At 43.2% G+C, this 14901-nt stretch overlaps 1 protein-coding gene across 1 annotated transcript in view; it reads left to right on the top strand.

Moving 5' to 3' along the window:
* The window catches only part of ZNF804A (zinc finger protein 804A), a 196312-nt gene that overhangs the window by 162237 nt on the left and 19174 nt on the right, over positions 1-14901 (top strand). Inside the window, exon 2 of the mRNA XM_068246963.1 lies at positions 6586-6729. Coding sequence (XP_068103064.1) covers positions 6586-6729 — 144 coding nt within the window. The remainder of the gene's footprint in view (positions 1-6585; positions 6730-14901) is intronic.

Genomic DNA, 14901 nt, shown 5'->3' with positions numbered 1-14901 from the left:
GTGCCACTGTGTCCTCCAGCCACAAGATGGTGCTGTCAAATAGAAAGCAGGCTGCCTCTCTGTTCATTTTATTTGAGAGCTGGTCTACTTTCAACCTCTAAATATAGCTACTGGTCAGAGCAGAGTTATTATAGCCTTGATATCTGTGGGTGTGAGAGAGGTGGAAAAAAAATACTGAGTGTCTTGGGCTCTGTGACAGCAGCGATTTTTTTGATTTAGTGAGTGATTTCACACACTTCCCCCGCCCCCCCAGTGCTTACCTGCGTGGTTTGTTTTTTTGTAAAGAGCTTTAACAGAGCGATTTGTTTTTTCACTTCCTGACGCAAGTCAGGAAGTGAACTCTTTGACCCGCAAAATAATAAATACAATGTATTTATTCTGAAAAGCGCTGGGGAAATCGCTGTACCAAGCACTTTTTCAAGCGTTTTGTGATTTCTCTATACCTGCCATTATACGGAAATCGCCCCAAAAATGGTACAGGCAGCGCTTTGCTGAGCGGATTGGAAACGAACTGCTCAAATGTGAACACTCTCATAGGGAATCATTGCACAATCGCTTTTATGGCAATTTAGAAAATCGCCGGCGCTTAAAAAAAATGCAAAACACCCTAGGTGTGAACAAGCCCTGAGTATTTAGGCTACTACTCTTTGTAGCATAGTTACCCAATAACCACTTTGAATCCTATGTCGGATCACCTACATCCCCCATCCCATATGTGAGTGATTGCAAAAATGCATTAGAAAGGATTAAAGCTCATCTCCAGGCAATAAAGCTTTCCTAGTTCTGTGTTGGCCACTCAGTGGCAGGCCTTGTTTTTATCTGTGTATGAACACCTTCACTAGTTGATATCAGATTATTTACTTCTAAAGTATCTTGAAAGTGAACCTGAACCGAGAAAAATGTAAGATAAATACATAATGTTCCTGCAAATTAATATTACATACTTACCCCGTTGTCAGTTCCTCTTAGAAGCTCATCTTTTTGTCAGAATTGAAATACATCAGTTTCTGTCAGTTATATATCAGTTTGTATCAGTTATAACTGAAAGGACAACTGATGTACAAGGTAATGCCCATATTTCTCTATGGATCAAGTAAGCGATTTCACAGTTTAACAGTGTGCTGACCAGGAAGCTGTTATGGGGTAACAGTCAATTTCAAAATGGAGAAAGGAGAATTCCATTTAACACAGTGGACAAACAGGAGGCGGTAGAGGAGATAGAGGTTGATGAATAGACTACAGGGGAGGTAAATATGATGTGTGTATGTTTATTTTGCTGTGTAATGTTCCATTCAGGTTTGCTTTAAAGAGAATCCGAGGTGTGTTTAAAGAATGTTATTTGCATACAGAGGCTGGATCTGCCTATACAGCCCAGCCTCTGTTGCTATCCCAAACCCCACTAAGGTCCCCCTGCACTCTGCAATCCCTCATAAATCACAGCCGTGCTGTGAGGCTGTGTTTACATCTGTAGTGTCAGTCTCAGCTGCTCCCCCGCCTCCTGCATAGCTCCAGTCCCTGCCCCCGTCCCTTCACTCCAATCCGCAGGGAGGGTAAGGGATCAGAATCAGAATCAGATTTATTTCGCCAAGTGCAGCAGTTGCCACACTCGGAATTGTTTGTGGTACACATCAGCATAGAGCATAGTACAAAGCGGCAAAAACATAGTAGTGCAAAGCATGCAATGACAGACAAAGAACAATAAAACAACTTAGTGCAAGCAAAACATGTGCAGACAAAAGACTTTAGGGTATTGTAGTGCAAAAACTACGTGCGGAACCTCGGAAAAGTACATATTTATTTAGGCCTGGGTCACAGATGTTCTATTTAGTTTCTCTGTGTGTGTGACTAGAGTTCAGAAGGCACACTGCTTGGGGGAAAAAGGAGTTCCTGTGCCTGGAGGTTTTGGTGGAAATAGCTCTGAAACGATGGTCCGAGCGCATACGGTTGAAGAAGCGGCTACCGGGATGGTGCGGGTCATTCGTGATCCTGTATGCCCTTGTTTTCAATCTGGATGCGTGGAGGAGGTCCAGAGGTGGCAGGGGTGACCCAATGATTCTTTCCGCTGCCTTGATTACTCTTTGAAGTCTGTACCTGTCGCTCGTGGTGGCACCCCCATACCACACGATGATAGATGAGAACAGGATTGACTCGATGGTGGCAGTGTAGAAGCTTGATAACAGTTCCTGCGGCATGCCAAACTTCCTGAGTTGTCTTAGGAAGAACAGCCGTTGCTGCGCCTTCTTTTGGCATTTAGTGGTGTTTTCACTCCATCTCAAGTCGTTGGTGATGGTAGTGCCCAGAAACCGAACACTTGATACTCTGGTGACTTCAGTGCCTTCGATGAATACCGGGCTGAGTGGGGGGGGGGGGGGCGTTTCCTGAAATCGATAACCAACTTGACTGTCTATGCAGCGTTTAGGACAAGCATGTTGTCCTTGCACCAATTGCAGATTCGCTCAATCTCACTGCGGTAGGTGCGTTCGTCCTCCTCACTGATGAGACCAAGGATGGTGGTGTCGTCCGCAAATTTAATTACCTTAACGCAGTCAGCGGTTGAGGAGCATCTGTTTGTGTACAGGGAAAACAGGATCGGAGACAGTACACAGCCTTGGGGGGCGCCAGTATTTGTGGTCCTCGTTTGGGAGAGGCAGCTACCAAGTCTGACCTGTTGCGTCCTGTTTGTGAGGAAGTCCTTGATCCATGTGCAGAGATTACCATCAAGCCCAAGTTGCGCTAAGTTGTTATACAGGATGTTCGGGCAGATCGTATTGAAAGCAGAGCTAAAGTCCAGGAAGAGGATCCTGGCGTAGGTGTTGGGTCTGTCCAGATGCAGGCGGGGACTGGAGCTCTGCAGGAGGTGGGGAGAGCAGCAGACTGACACTATAGAGATAAACACAGCCAGCTCTGACAAGCTGTTTGTCAGCAGCGTGGCTGTGATTTATGAGGGATTGCAGAGTGCAGGGGGACCTTAGTGGGGTTTGGGATAGCAACAGAGGCTGGGCTGTATAGGCAGATCCAGCCACTGTATGCAGATAATATTCTTCAAACCCACCTCGGGTTCTCTTTAAGGAACTCTTTCTCCAGATACTTCCTGTAGTGCAGAAATTCAGACCTGTGATCTTGTCAGAGAGCTCTGTCTGTGCCTCTCATCTTATATGTGAACTATAACTACTTAAATGACCGATCGACGTCCAATGAGACCAAAAACAAAATACCCAAATATAAATATACTATTAGCTAACTAATATTTTCACATGCACCATGTCAGCATAGTAAATAATACACAACAGAGCAAAGAATTGACTCTTGGGCGCATGTGAAAAACTACAAAATTACTTTAATGAATTATTTTATATTAAATATAAATTGAACACCAAATATGGACATACACACAATCTAAATCAAACGTACAACATAAATAGCTAAAAATAGCCTCCTGACATCAAGTTAGAGGTTTTGGGGCTGCAGTCCCCGGACCTGATAACTAGTATGTCTCAACAGCCTGACAACACTAAACCAACACGCACATCCCTACCCACACACCTTGCTGTTAACTCTTGCAGCTGGGCTGCTAGTATCACATCTTTAGAATTTGATCCGTTTTGTTGAAAGAAAAAAGTTAATATCTTGGCACTTGGCTTAATTTATCAGATGGTACATTTAGAGCTGTGCCTGGACTTTGCTTTAAAACCTTGCAATAATCAGATCGGCTTCCAAAAGTCTCTTCTATATTATAGGCTATCCACAAACTTCTTCCTTATCATTTCCCTGAAAACTTTCATAAATCTTTTCATTACAAATGTCATATCCATCACAACATGTCAGCGTCAAATCACCAAGCCTCAGCCATTCAGCAGTCAGTGCGCCTGGCATGCTCATAATTAGATTATTATGCAGTAAGCATAGATTGATAGCTTTGGCTGTGTTATGTCTAAAGCATAACTAATCCAGCTAAATAATGAATGCAATTATGTTTTGGGAAAATGTGGCCAATATTTAATGAGAAATGTTGGATGTTGGTAGAGATCACCTTTCAGAGCAAGGTAAAGAGCCAACAATGTCCTCTGCACTTGGGATCATTAGAGTGACAAAACACAGGTTCAATGAATTTGCTGTGGGTTTGCAAAGCGTTTTAAAGGATACCTGAAGTGACATGTGAAATGATGCAGGGCTGTGGAGTCGGTACCAAAAATCATCCGACTCTAACACCAACTCCTCAGTTTATGAAACCACCAACTCCGACTGCAGGTACCTAAAAATTGCACTAATGCCTCAACTCTGACTCCACAGTGCTGGAAATGAGGAGATCAACATGTGAATGTTCAGTCCCAATACTGCTTAGAACTAGGCTATGTCACTTTTTTTTTTTTTGGCTTACTGCAAGGGTTATAGCAAACCTAAACTGAAAATAACCTTATGAGATCATTAATTGTATCATATGTGTAGCACTAATGGTAAGTAGAACATAGAATATTTTTATGAAGTTGAAAGGCTGCATTTTTAAGACTGAATTCTAAGCAGCAGGCATGACACTCTGATGTAAAATCTGCTTCATTTAGCTGAAATTAAAAAAAGATGTAATGACCCTTTAGACTTTTCAGCTCACAAAAAATATCAGCAGTGTTTTTTCAACCAAATAGAAGTGCTGTGTCTTCTACTGTATTTACTTTTCAGGACATTAGACTAGATTCAACAAGTTGTTTGACTGCTTCATTTGCATAGATAACACTTTTTTTATTCTTAGTAAGACTAGTATTATATGTACCTATATTTATATCTTCATGTCACATGTCAGTTCAGGTACTGTTAAGTTGATCACTGAATTTTAACTCAGGACTCTGTGGTTCTGCCTCAGTGTGCTTTTTCAATGAGCCACAGGCTCTGCTGAAGCACTTGCTGCCACCCAGCAGTGCGTTTTCTGGACTATTCAGCCTGCCCTGTGATATTCTGCTCACTTTAATTCCTGTTATGACTCTGCTTGTTTTCTGACTTCACTAGTAATCTGCATATTCTGATCTCAGCTTGTTTTCGACCATCGTTTGATTGCTGCCTGCCCTTTGACCTTGGCTAGTTTGACCTTGTCTCTAGTTACCAGCTTGCTTTGTTGAGAGTGGAAATTCCTGTTCTCTCCAATCCATCACTGGTGGGGCAATCCCAGGGATCAGGACCTGGCAGCTACCAGTCTGTAAAGTAGTTTGTTGCCCACTTGGGGTGGCGGCCCATCATTTCTTGCAGGGTGCACTTTTGAAGACCCTTAGCTGCTTAGATTCCATTCTCTGGCAGCAGATTAACATCAACAGTTTCATCTCTGGGTAAGGCCCCGTTCACACTTGCGGTTGTTTGCCAAACGGACCGGATGACCTGACCGGATCCGGACCGGATCCGGATCGGAACCGTACGGTTCTGATCCGGATCCGATCCGGATCCGGTCAGGTTGCATCAGGTGTCCATCAGGATGCGATCCGGATCCGTTTGGCAAAAGTTACGTTAAAAACAAAAAAAATGTTGGGGTCTGGGAGGTCAGCAGAAGGGGGACCTGTGGAATCAGGCCCTCTGCTGTTTAGCACTCACCTCCACCTGCGACATGCTGCCAACATCTCCGGATCCGGATCCAGCTGTGCTGCTCCACTCCAAAATGCTTGCCCATGTGTCCCCATCCAATATCGCCGCAACAATCCCCATAGGAAGTGGGGTAGAACATCCGGATTTCTCAGCCAGTGTGTTGTGCGCTCTCCGGTTCCCATTGGTTTGTATTGGCCGGATGGTGCAGTCCGGCTCCGCCCCGGATACGGCTGCCGGAGGAGCCGGATGAAAAAATAGCGCATGTTGGAACGGAGGCCGGAGTCCGGATCCGGCCCAGATCCGGTCCGGCTCCGGTCCGGCAGAACGGACGCATGTGAACGGACGCATAGGCTTTCATTGCTATGCCGTGCGTCCGTTCCGTCCGTTCTGCAAGTGGTGCGGCTCCGGCACGGCGATTCCGGAGGGCCACCGCAAGTGTGAACCGGGCCTAAAGTGTCCACTTTGGTTTGCGCCATTACTTACTATACATTTCTCTCCATGTGCAGACAGTGCTGCAGCATTGATTGGCGTATGTTTATTTAGTCTGCATTAGGGGTTATGTGATTTACCATTGCTTCCCAGTGTCTTATTGCTTATATTGCACTATTTTGCACTACTTAAGTATTATTTATCCAGATATATCATTTGTTGTGCCTTACTTGATTCACAATGTGATGGCCTGTTTTAATTGTTTTTATTCAGGGATATGTCCCTAATAAATATTGATATTTTTTGGACATGATTGATGATTTGCATTTATCTCTATATGTTATGGATAGCTTTTATGGTATTGACTATGTTCACCCAACACAATTTTCACGTCCATCCACTCCTAGTTTATGTGATACTCTCTTGCAATCTTCTTTTCATCACTATTTCTATTATTTCATCCCTCTTCCTCATCAAAAGAAATATTGCTGATGTAATCAAACCACATTAGACTTTAATGATTTTAATTTAAACTAATAATGTAATTTAAATTTAATAATAATCTTTTCATGTTTTTTTTTTTTTTTTTTTAAGGACTTGGCAGAAAAAGAGAACACAAGAGAAAATGCACTGGAAGCTCTGAAGGCAAATTTCTATTGTGAACTGTGTGACAAGCAATATCATAAGCATCGGGAATTTGATAACCATATAAATTCCTATGATCATGCACACAAACAGGTAAGCTCACACTAACCTTAAAGTGAACCTCCCGACTAAAAATCTACTCAGCAGAACTGAAAAGGCTTGGTGTTTCTTTAACAGTTTCACAGCATCAGAACTTTGTTTTTCTTACCAAAGCATCATTTTTAGCTGTATTTTTAGCTAAGCTCCACCCATCAAAGAAAACTGCCCGGGCTTTTTTTCCCTGATGCTGTGCAAAGCATGATGGGATTTCCTATGTTGTTATTCACGTTGCCTAGCAACTGGGAGGGGTGATCAGCACACAGGACAGTTGGAACTGTGTATCATGCTCCCTGTCACATCCTTTCAACCAAAAAGATGGCTGCCCTCATGAAATCAAACATTTGCCTGTTCTTTTAAGACAGTGTGGGTAAGTGATTATATTACCTATCTATTTTAATTAACATAGCTAACGTAACTTAATGACAGTATGTTTGTTTAGACTGAAGTTCCTCTTTAAAGGGGAACTGAAGAGAGAGATATATGGAGGCTGTCATGTTTATTTCCTTTTAGACAATACCAGTTGCCTGGCAGCCCTGCTGATCATCTGCCTCTAATACTATTAGCCATAGCCCCTGAACAAGCATGGAGCAGATCAGGTGTTTCAGTGGTTCAGACTTATAAGTCTGATCTGACAAGACTAGCTGCATGCTTGTTTCTGGTTTTAATCAGATACTACTGCAGAGAAATAGACCAGCAGGGCTGCCAGGCAACTGGTATTGATTAAAAGGAAATAAACATGACAGCCTTTATATACCTCTCTCTTCAGTTCCCCTTTAAAGAACAACTATCAAAGAAACTGTTTTTCTGTAAACCCCACATACCTAAAGAGCTTTTAGCCTGCAATGATAGAAAGCTTTTCAGAAGTCTCTCATCACAGCCTGTGTGAAAAAATAGCTTTGTTTATCAACTTATGTCGGCATCAAAGCTTGAGTTGTACCATGTAGGAAGGTTCCACCTCTCTGTGACTATTCAAAAAGCAATTATTTACTGTTTGTTTCTGCCCTGCTCACAAACACTGCTTTATCACAAATCATATGAAAACAGGTGAGAGATTATTTAGCTACAGATCAAGGATCTTAAGCAAAAGACCTGTATTTGCATGTTTCCCCTCCCCATTCACAATGAGCAGTTTCTGGCTGTAACCTCTGTTTACTTTGAACTCCATGAGCAGAGAGATACATGAACGCACAGAGCTGCAGCTGATGAGTTATTTACACAATATTTCTGCTTTATATAATTCTAAACACATTTTACTCACAGGATTACTGCCAGTGAGGACTGACTCTGTATGCTGCATGTGCTGCATGTGCTGGATATAGTCCTCCATAATAATGCCCACAGTGAGAACTCTTCTCTGTCATTTATTTCTTCACACAAAACATGAAAAGATGAGGAAAAAAGCCTTTATATTGCAATTTGCTAGTTATTACTGGAAATATATGTTGCATTTAGAATTTTAGTTAACTTTGATAGTTGTCCTTTAATAGTTTCACCTTTCATAGAATTGATTGTACAATGTGGTGATAGTTGTTCATTGCAGATTGTAAAGTTATTAGTAGAGATGATCTGCTTCTTCTGCCTGAATCCTCGTGGACAAAATTCATCTAGAGACATGTGTTTGACCTAATCCCATGATCATAACTGAAGTCACTAAAAAATACCACATACACCCAACTATAAGTCTAGAAATGTAGGTCTGACTCACTAAATAAAAGTATATAAAGTAAATAGATAAAAAGGGGTTGACTTATACATGAGTCATGAGTAACACTGAGCATGCTGAGTAATGTGTGTACTATTTGTGACATTCCCATTTGCAGCAAATCACCCTGTAGTAAGTGACACTTTCTTAAAAGGAACTGCCAAGAAAACATAGGTCGGAAAATCCTGGCGACATTAATTAACAAGGATAGTTGCAGGGGGAAAGGGAATGGGTTGCAGGAGGGGGAGTGAATAATTGCTGCATGTGGAGGCCTGGAGGAGTTATTGGTTGCACTTCAGGGAAAGGAGGGGGTAATGGCCCCCCTATTTCTGGTCCCCAAGTGCAGCCATTAACTTTGCTTAACTTTTACTTGAGTCAATAAAAAAATCCAGGTTAAGGGGTCAAATATTGGAGTCCACTTATACACAAGGTTGAGTTTTATTTGAGGATATATGGGTAAATGAATACGAAAATCAGGTAATTTTACTAGATGGACCCCAGACAAACTTGATATATGCTGTTCTCTATATGTTTTCTCCTGCTGTTAGGCCCCTTTCCAGATGTATTCCTACATGTTGAATATTGGTGAAAGTGGGTACAGTTTGGGGGTTTCTTTTATTGTTTCCTGCATCCCCATTATAGAGATTTCCCCCCTCACTTCCTGCCCCTGGGACCTCCATGAGATTTTTAAGGCAACCCCCTTAAGGTATTCCAGTGGTCAGTGTAATAACCAGTGGGAAGCACCAGTGGCAAATTCAAAGATGCTGTTGCTGGGGTTTCCATTCAGTGCAGCGGTGGTGAGTACCGGTGTCAGCAATGCGATGGGTGTCAGGGGGTCCTGGTGAGAGGAGGCAGTATATGCAGGGTCTGTCCTTGCTATAGTAAAGTATAGCAAGCCCTGGCAAAGCATCTTGAAATGTGCTTCAGGGTCTCCCTATTGGTCCTTTAACAGACCAATGGGAATCCTCCCTCAGGAGGATTTGCTGGAGCTTGCTATAGTTTAGTATAGCAAGTGCCAGTGACATGTGCAGCGGGTGTAAATAATAATTTCTGAGGATATTAGCATGGGATCATCAATTAAATGTAAATATTTATGGTTAAGGCTATTTAAATACTTTTTTCTTTGTAGTGTTTTTTTTTTCTACTTTAGCTCTTTATGGTAATGGGTAAGTTGCACCCATTTCACCTGGGGGGGCGGACAAAGGCTTTGGTGAGGTGGCGGCTTTGTGGGCTGGTACAGCTCAGGGACATGTGGGCTGGTATAGCTCAGGATGCAGAACCCCATGTAGTCAGGGTTCCAAATTATTTTTTTATTTGGACCTATTCGATCAAATGATCAGTAAATCAAAGACCTATGTGACCAATGCTAGTTAATATCAACTTCTATTTTTAGGCCCATTTTGAAAATTCAACGCACCTCTAATCTGAGGAGTCTCCTAAATTTGCTGCACTCCCACCAGGAGGGTTGCTTTATGCCCCTGGGCTCTATGTTTTTATTGTCTTGTATCAAATGGTGAGCACAGAGGTTGCAGATGATCAAAAAAAACTGACATCAAAGACCAGGTGAAAAGATCTGAGAACAAACAAAAGTCAGTATCAGTAACTGCAAATGAAACACTAAGCAAAGCACAGGACCTTCCTTCATGATTGGATAAGCTGTGACTTAAACTAAATAAAGCTGTTATGAGACATGTCTCCAGAGAGGGATCGGGACTCAATCCCTTGGGTGGTGGTGCAGGCACGGCCTAGGCTGTAAAGATGTGTTACAAGTCTTTAGGCTAGTGATGCATTTTGGTGGTACACAGGGGGAGGAGGAACCGCACAAAAAGGAACAGCACAAAAAGAACAGCACAGAGCTGGTGAGGTGAGTAGATAGGACAATGTCCTTGGCCAGCACTCTTCTGAGTTGATCCACCAGGTGGATTGCTCTCTGACATAACGAGAGCGATCAGAGTAGAGTAGATTGTAATGGATTAAATCACCTTTTGTGAACTTTTGTGTATTTTTCGCAATTACAATCTTGATTGGAATTACAATTTTGCATATAATCTTGCTTTGCATAATTTGCGCAAGTTACACAAATTTACGCTCACGGAAATTCACTAACCTATTTTGAACATACTAACTATCTCCTACGAGAAAACTTAGGGGCAATAGTTAATTGGATCGTGCCCATATTTGCAAAGAAATATATATATATATATATGTTTTTGTCTTCGTTTTTTAGGCTTCAGACTCACTCTACGGTTTTTGAATCTGCATAAATGAGTAAGGAGTTGTAGCAGCAGTGTGGGAATAATATGTTAGATGACAACCTATCCCAACGGCCGGCTTTTTTCACCTATTCTAGGGTCACTTTAATGGTAAACTTTGGATCATTGTATAAGTGGTATTTTAGGTAAGGGCTGTTGGCAGCAAGCCCTCATAGATGACTAGACGAAGACTTTTTGCATTAATATTTAGAGGAGAGATATGCAACAACCATTAGCAAATGATTACAGTGATTACTGAAAGTACTAAGGGTTATTAGCTTGCTGTTCAGAATTATTTGGCTTAGGTGGCATATTAAAGATGTGTGATCTTTTTTCTTTTTATTGAGACTAATAAGCCTGGCTAGTTGCAGCGTAGACTGTGACAGAGCAGTAAAGCATAAATTGATTTTGGAATAAAGTTACTCTTGGAAAGTAAAGCTACATATTGCTAATGGATTCAGTGAGCCAAGGTGTGGAAGCACTGGGGGCTGCTTCTGGAGTAACGTGACATCGTTCCGAGGAATGTGAGGCAGCACAACGGAACAAGTGCAGCGTAAGCATCTGTTCCCTTAATAGATCTCATCCCAAGGGTGAAGATTGTTTCCTCATTTTGAACTAAATAAACAGTCTTGGTAAACGTTCTTTCCTTATAGCAAACTAAGAAAAAACTGTGTCCCGCATCAAAACAGTAACACAAAACTTCATTTTTTTTTTCTAGCTGAAGCATTCCAGCCATGCTTGTAAATCTTAGGCTGAAGGGAACCTTAACTGTTATAAAAAAATGGGTTTCACTTACCTGGGGCTTCTACTAGCCACCTACAGACGTCCTGTGCCCGCGCTATCACTAATGACCCATACTCACAGGCAGCAAAAGTTGCCTGTCGCCAGCACACGTGAGCGTGTGGGCGACAGGCCGGCGACAGCTCCTCGCCAGGTCCCTCTGCGTACACACGCGGAAGAGAGACCAGCGGTGCGACGGAAGCTGTCGCCGACGTTCCTCCTTCCCCCGCCGGAAGCGCCGTATACCTCAATGGAGGTTGCTTTCGCTAGTCCGCGTACTCACGCGGACTAGCGACAGCTGCGGCGGAGGTGCGGCGGCGACTGTCGCCAGGCGATTGAAACTTTCAATCGCCTGGTGACATCAGCGACGGGCGACAGTTCGGGGTGCGCATACTCACGGGCGACCTGTCGCCGCAACACGCGCGCCGTAGCGACAATTGTAGCCCGTGAGTATGGGCCATAAGTGTCCCTTCAGTCCCCTATAGCGCTACTCTTCCGGTCAGCCAACTGGGGAGTCAACGGGCCACTGCGCATGTGCAGCCCTGCGCGTCCTCGATCAAGCTCCCATCAATGGGAGCAGTCAGCGCATGTGCAGTAGAGATTTTTTGTACTGCGCAGAGCACTCCCATCCACAGAAGCGTGATTAGAAGGCACACGGACCAGGACCATGCATAGGAACAAAAGTAAGGAGCACAGGGAAGCGGAGGATTAGCAAGCAGGGCACACAGAGGCATGTCCTTCAGATGGGAACATACCTCTGTGCCCCTTTTTTAGATTTGAAGCCACCTCGAGTACACTTTAAGGGGTCAGTAAATTTGAGAGTCTATTCAGAGGAATTGAATGAATTTAAACAATTTGGTTCATTTTATGTGGTCATATGTAGGAACACCCAGCTGTCATTCTGCAGTTAGAAAACATACTGGAGTTGATCCATTAAAGGGAATCTGAAAAGTAAAAAAAAAACAAAAAACAAACAGATACTTGCCTTGGGAGGGGGAAGCCTCTGGATCCTAATGAGGCTTCCCCTGTCCTCCTCAGCCAGCCCAATCTAGCACTGGCATCCCCAAACAGTTCACAATAGTAATAATACAGTGGCACGCATCGCACAGGTGCACTAATGGATTACCACTCGGGCTCTGATAGAAATAACCAAGCCTGATCGGGTCCGCTCTACTGCACAGGCGGCTATGCGCAGTAGAATGGACCCAATCCCACTCTGCTATTTCTGCCAAGGCCCGAACAGAAAGCTGCTTTTGCGCCTGCGCGAGGCCCGACAAGCCCTTGTTACTGGACTTTTGGGAGTAACACTTCTGGAACAGGGCAGCAGAGGAGAACAAAGGAAGGCTCTCCAGGATTCAGAGGCTCCCCCTTCCTGCGGGAAGTACCCCCATGGGTACGGTTTTCCACTTCAGGTTCACTTTAAAGTAAATGTGAAAAAAAGTTTGATACTTACCTAAGAAGAGGTGAGGTTCTGGACTCCATAGAGCCTTCCTGGGCCTCGGTCTGTCCTGGCCCAACCCCCCGTGAAGTTCTTTGACCAGCTTGATCAAATACATCATTAGCCAGCTTGGTCAAATACACCTTTGGCTCTGACAAAGCATTCTTCAGATGTACTTGAGTAGATCTGCAGAAGCACAGTATGGATCCGCACAAGCAGATCCATACTGTGCACACGCGAGTTTGGGTTTGTAAGTAATACGGATGTGCCTATCTTTGGACATATGTGAGTATCAAACTTTTTTTGCACTGCACTACTAATTTAGTTGTACATTTATAATATTACTAGAATCACAGAAGAAGGATGGAGGATCGGCACTACAACGTCTGCATAGGTGTTTATGAGCCAAAACAACTTGGCATTTTTAAGCAAAACAGATGCGGCATGCTCTAGGTTCAGGCTATTCCGGATGCAAAATTGGCAGCAGGATAGAGGAAAGAAACATAACCTGACACTGATGCTTGCTGTAAAGGTGTTTATTTGAACATACTGTTATTCAGCTTTAACTGAGAAGAGGAAACCAAGTGAACGTTGCTGGACAGTGCACTGGGTGCAGGCACAAGGAGCCTTATAATATCACTCCTGTACGCCTTGCTGTGTGCATTTTAGTAACACGTATAAGTGTGCGGTGTGCAAAAGTACATAGACAGCTCTGTCTGATGTTTCCACCTATGTGTTATGCAGCTGTGATTCACCTTGCCAGCAGTAAAGATACTGGTAGCACTGCTAAATTTAGGAATGTAAATCAGGGTGAGGTAATTTTACAATGGTCAAACATTGACTGAATAATTTATAAATGGATATTGTACAAGATAAATAAGCAAGGCACTGTTGCAGCATATTTGGCCATAACACAGTGCTATTCCATTCATGGTCACTGATTGTGATCAGCACTGCAACAGAGAGCAATGCAGGTGCCGTGTGTTGAGGCTTAAATGCATGGCCACTTACATTGTCTAATGGGGACGAGACCTAAGACATATTAGAAATGTTTTATGCTATATTTACACAAGATTGTGCGCTTTAATTATTACATATTAAAAAAAATGTATTTATCCAGGAGCTTGACAAACATGGAGGTGTCCTTACAGGGATCCTTAAGCCTAAGATAAAAAAAAATCAGTTTTACTCACCTGGTGCTTCTACCAGCCCCCTACAGCCATCCTGTGCCCACACAGTCAAGATTGGATCTGCTTGTCCCCTGCCGCCAGCTACTTTCATTGTCGCCCAACAGTCTAACTGCTCCTGCGCAGGCCTGGCCACACATCTGCTTCTATGCAGGAGAACAGAGGCACCAGAAGGATAAAAGGAAGCTAAAGGAGCTTAAAAAAACAAATTCTTGGTAAATAGAGGAGGTAGTGGTGGACTTACCTTCTCCAAGTAGACACACAACGAATGTAGTAAAGACAGTCAATATATTTTATTTATGAACTCCAAATATGCAACGCGTTTCGCAGGTTTGATCCCGCTTCATCAGGCAATAACAACGGAGCAATAGCAGAGGTGCCTGGCTCTTCTACTGACCACATATGCTATTGCTCCGTTGTTATTGCCTAAAAATCAGTTGACAGAGGTGCCTGGCTCTTCTACTGACCACATATGCTATTGCTCCGTTGTTATTGCCTGATGAAGCGGGATCAAACCTGCGAAACGTGTTGCATATTTGGAGTTCATAAATAAAACATATTGACTGTCTTTATCCTTACTACAGTCGTTGTGTGTCTACTTGAAGGAGGTAAGTCCACCACTACCTCCTCTATTTACCAAGAATTTGGTTTTTAAGCTCATTTAGCTTCCTTTTATCCTTTTGGCGCCTCTGTTCTCCTGCATAATATTGAGTCCACCCTGGGTGGAGGGTTGAACCCCCTTTTTCTCATCTACAGAGAGTGACTTCTTATTCCTGAGTGGGGTCAGGAAAATCTCCCACCTACTTT

The sequence above is a fragment of the Hyperolius riggenbachi genome, chromosome 7, assembly GCF_040937935.1.
Source record: "Hyperolius riggenbachi isolate aHypRig1 chromosome 7, aHypRig1.pri, whole genome shotgun sequence".
In the NCBI taxonomy this organism is placed as follows: domain Eukaryota; kingdom Metazoa; phylum Chordata; class Amphibia; order Anura; family Hyperoliidae; genus Hyperolius; species Hyperolius riggenbachi.
This window is presented reverse-complemented; position numbering and strand designations above follow the sequence as displayed.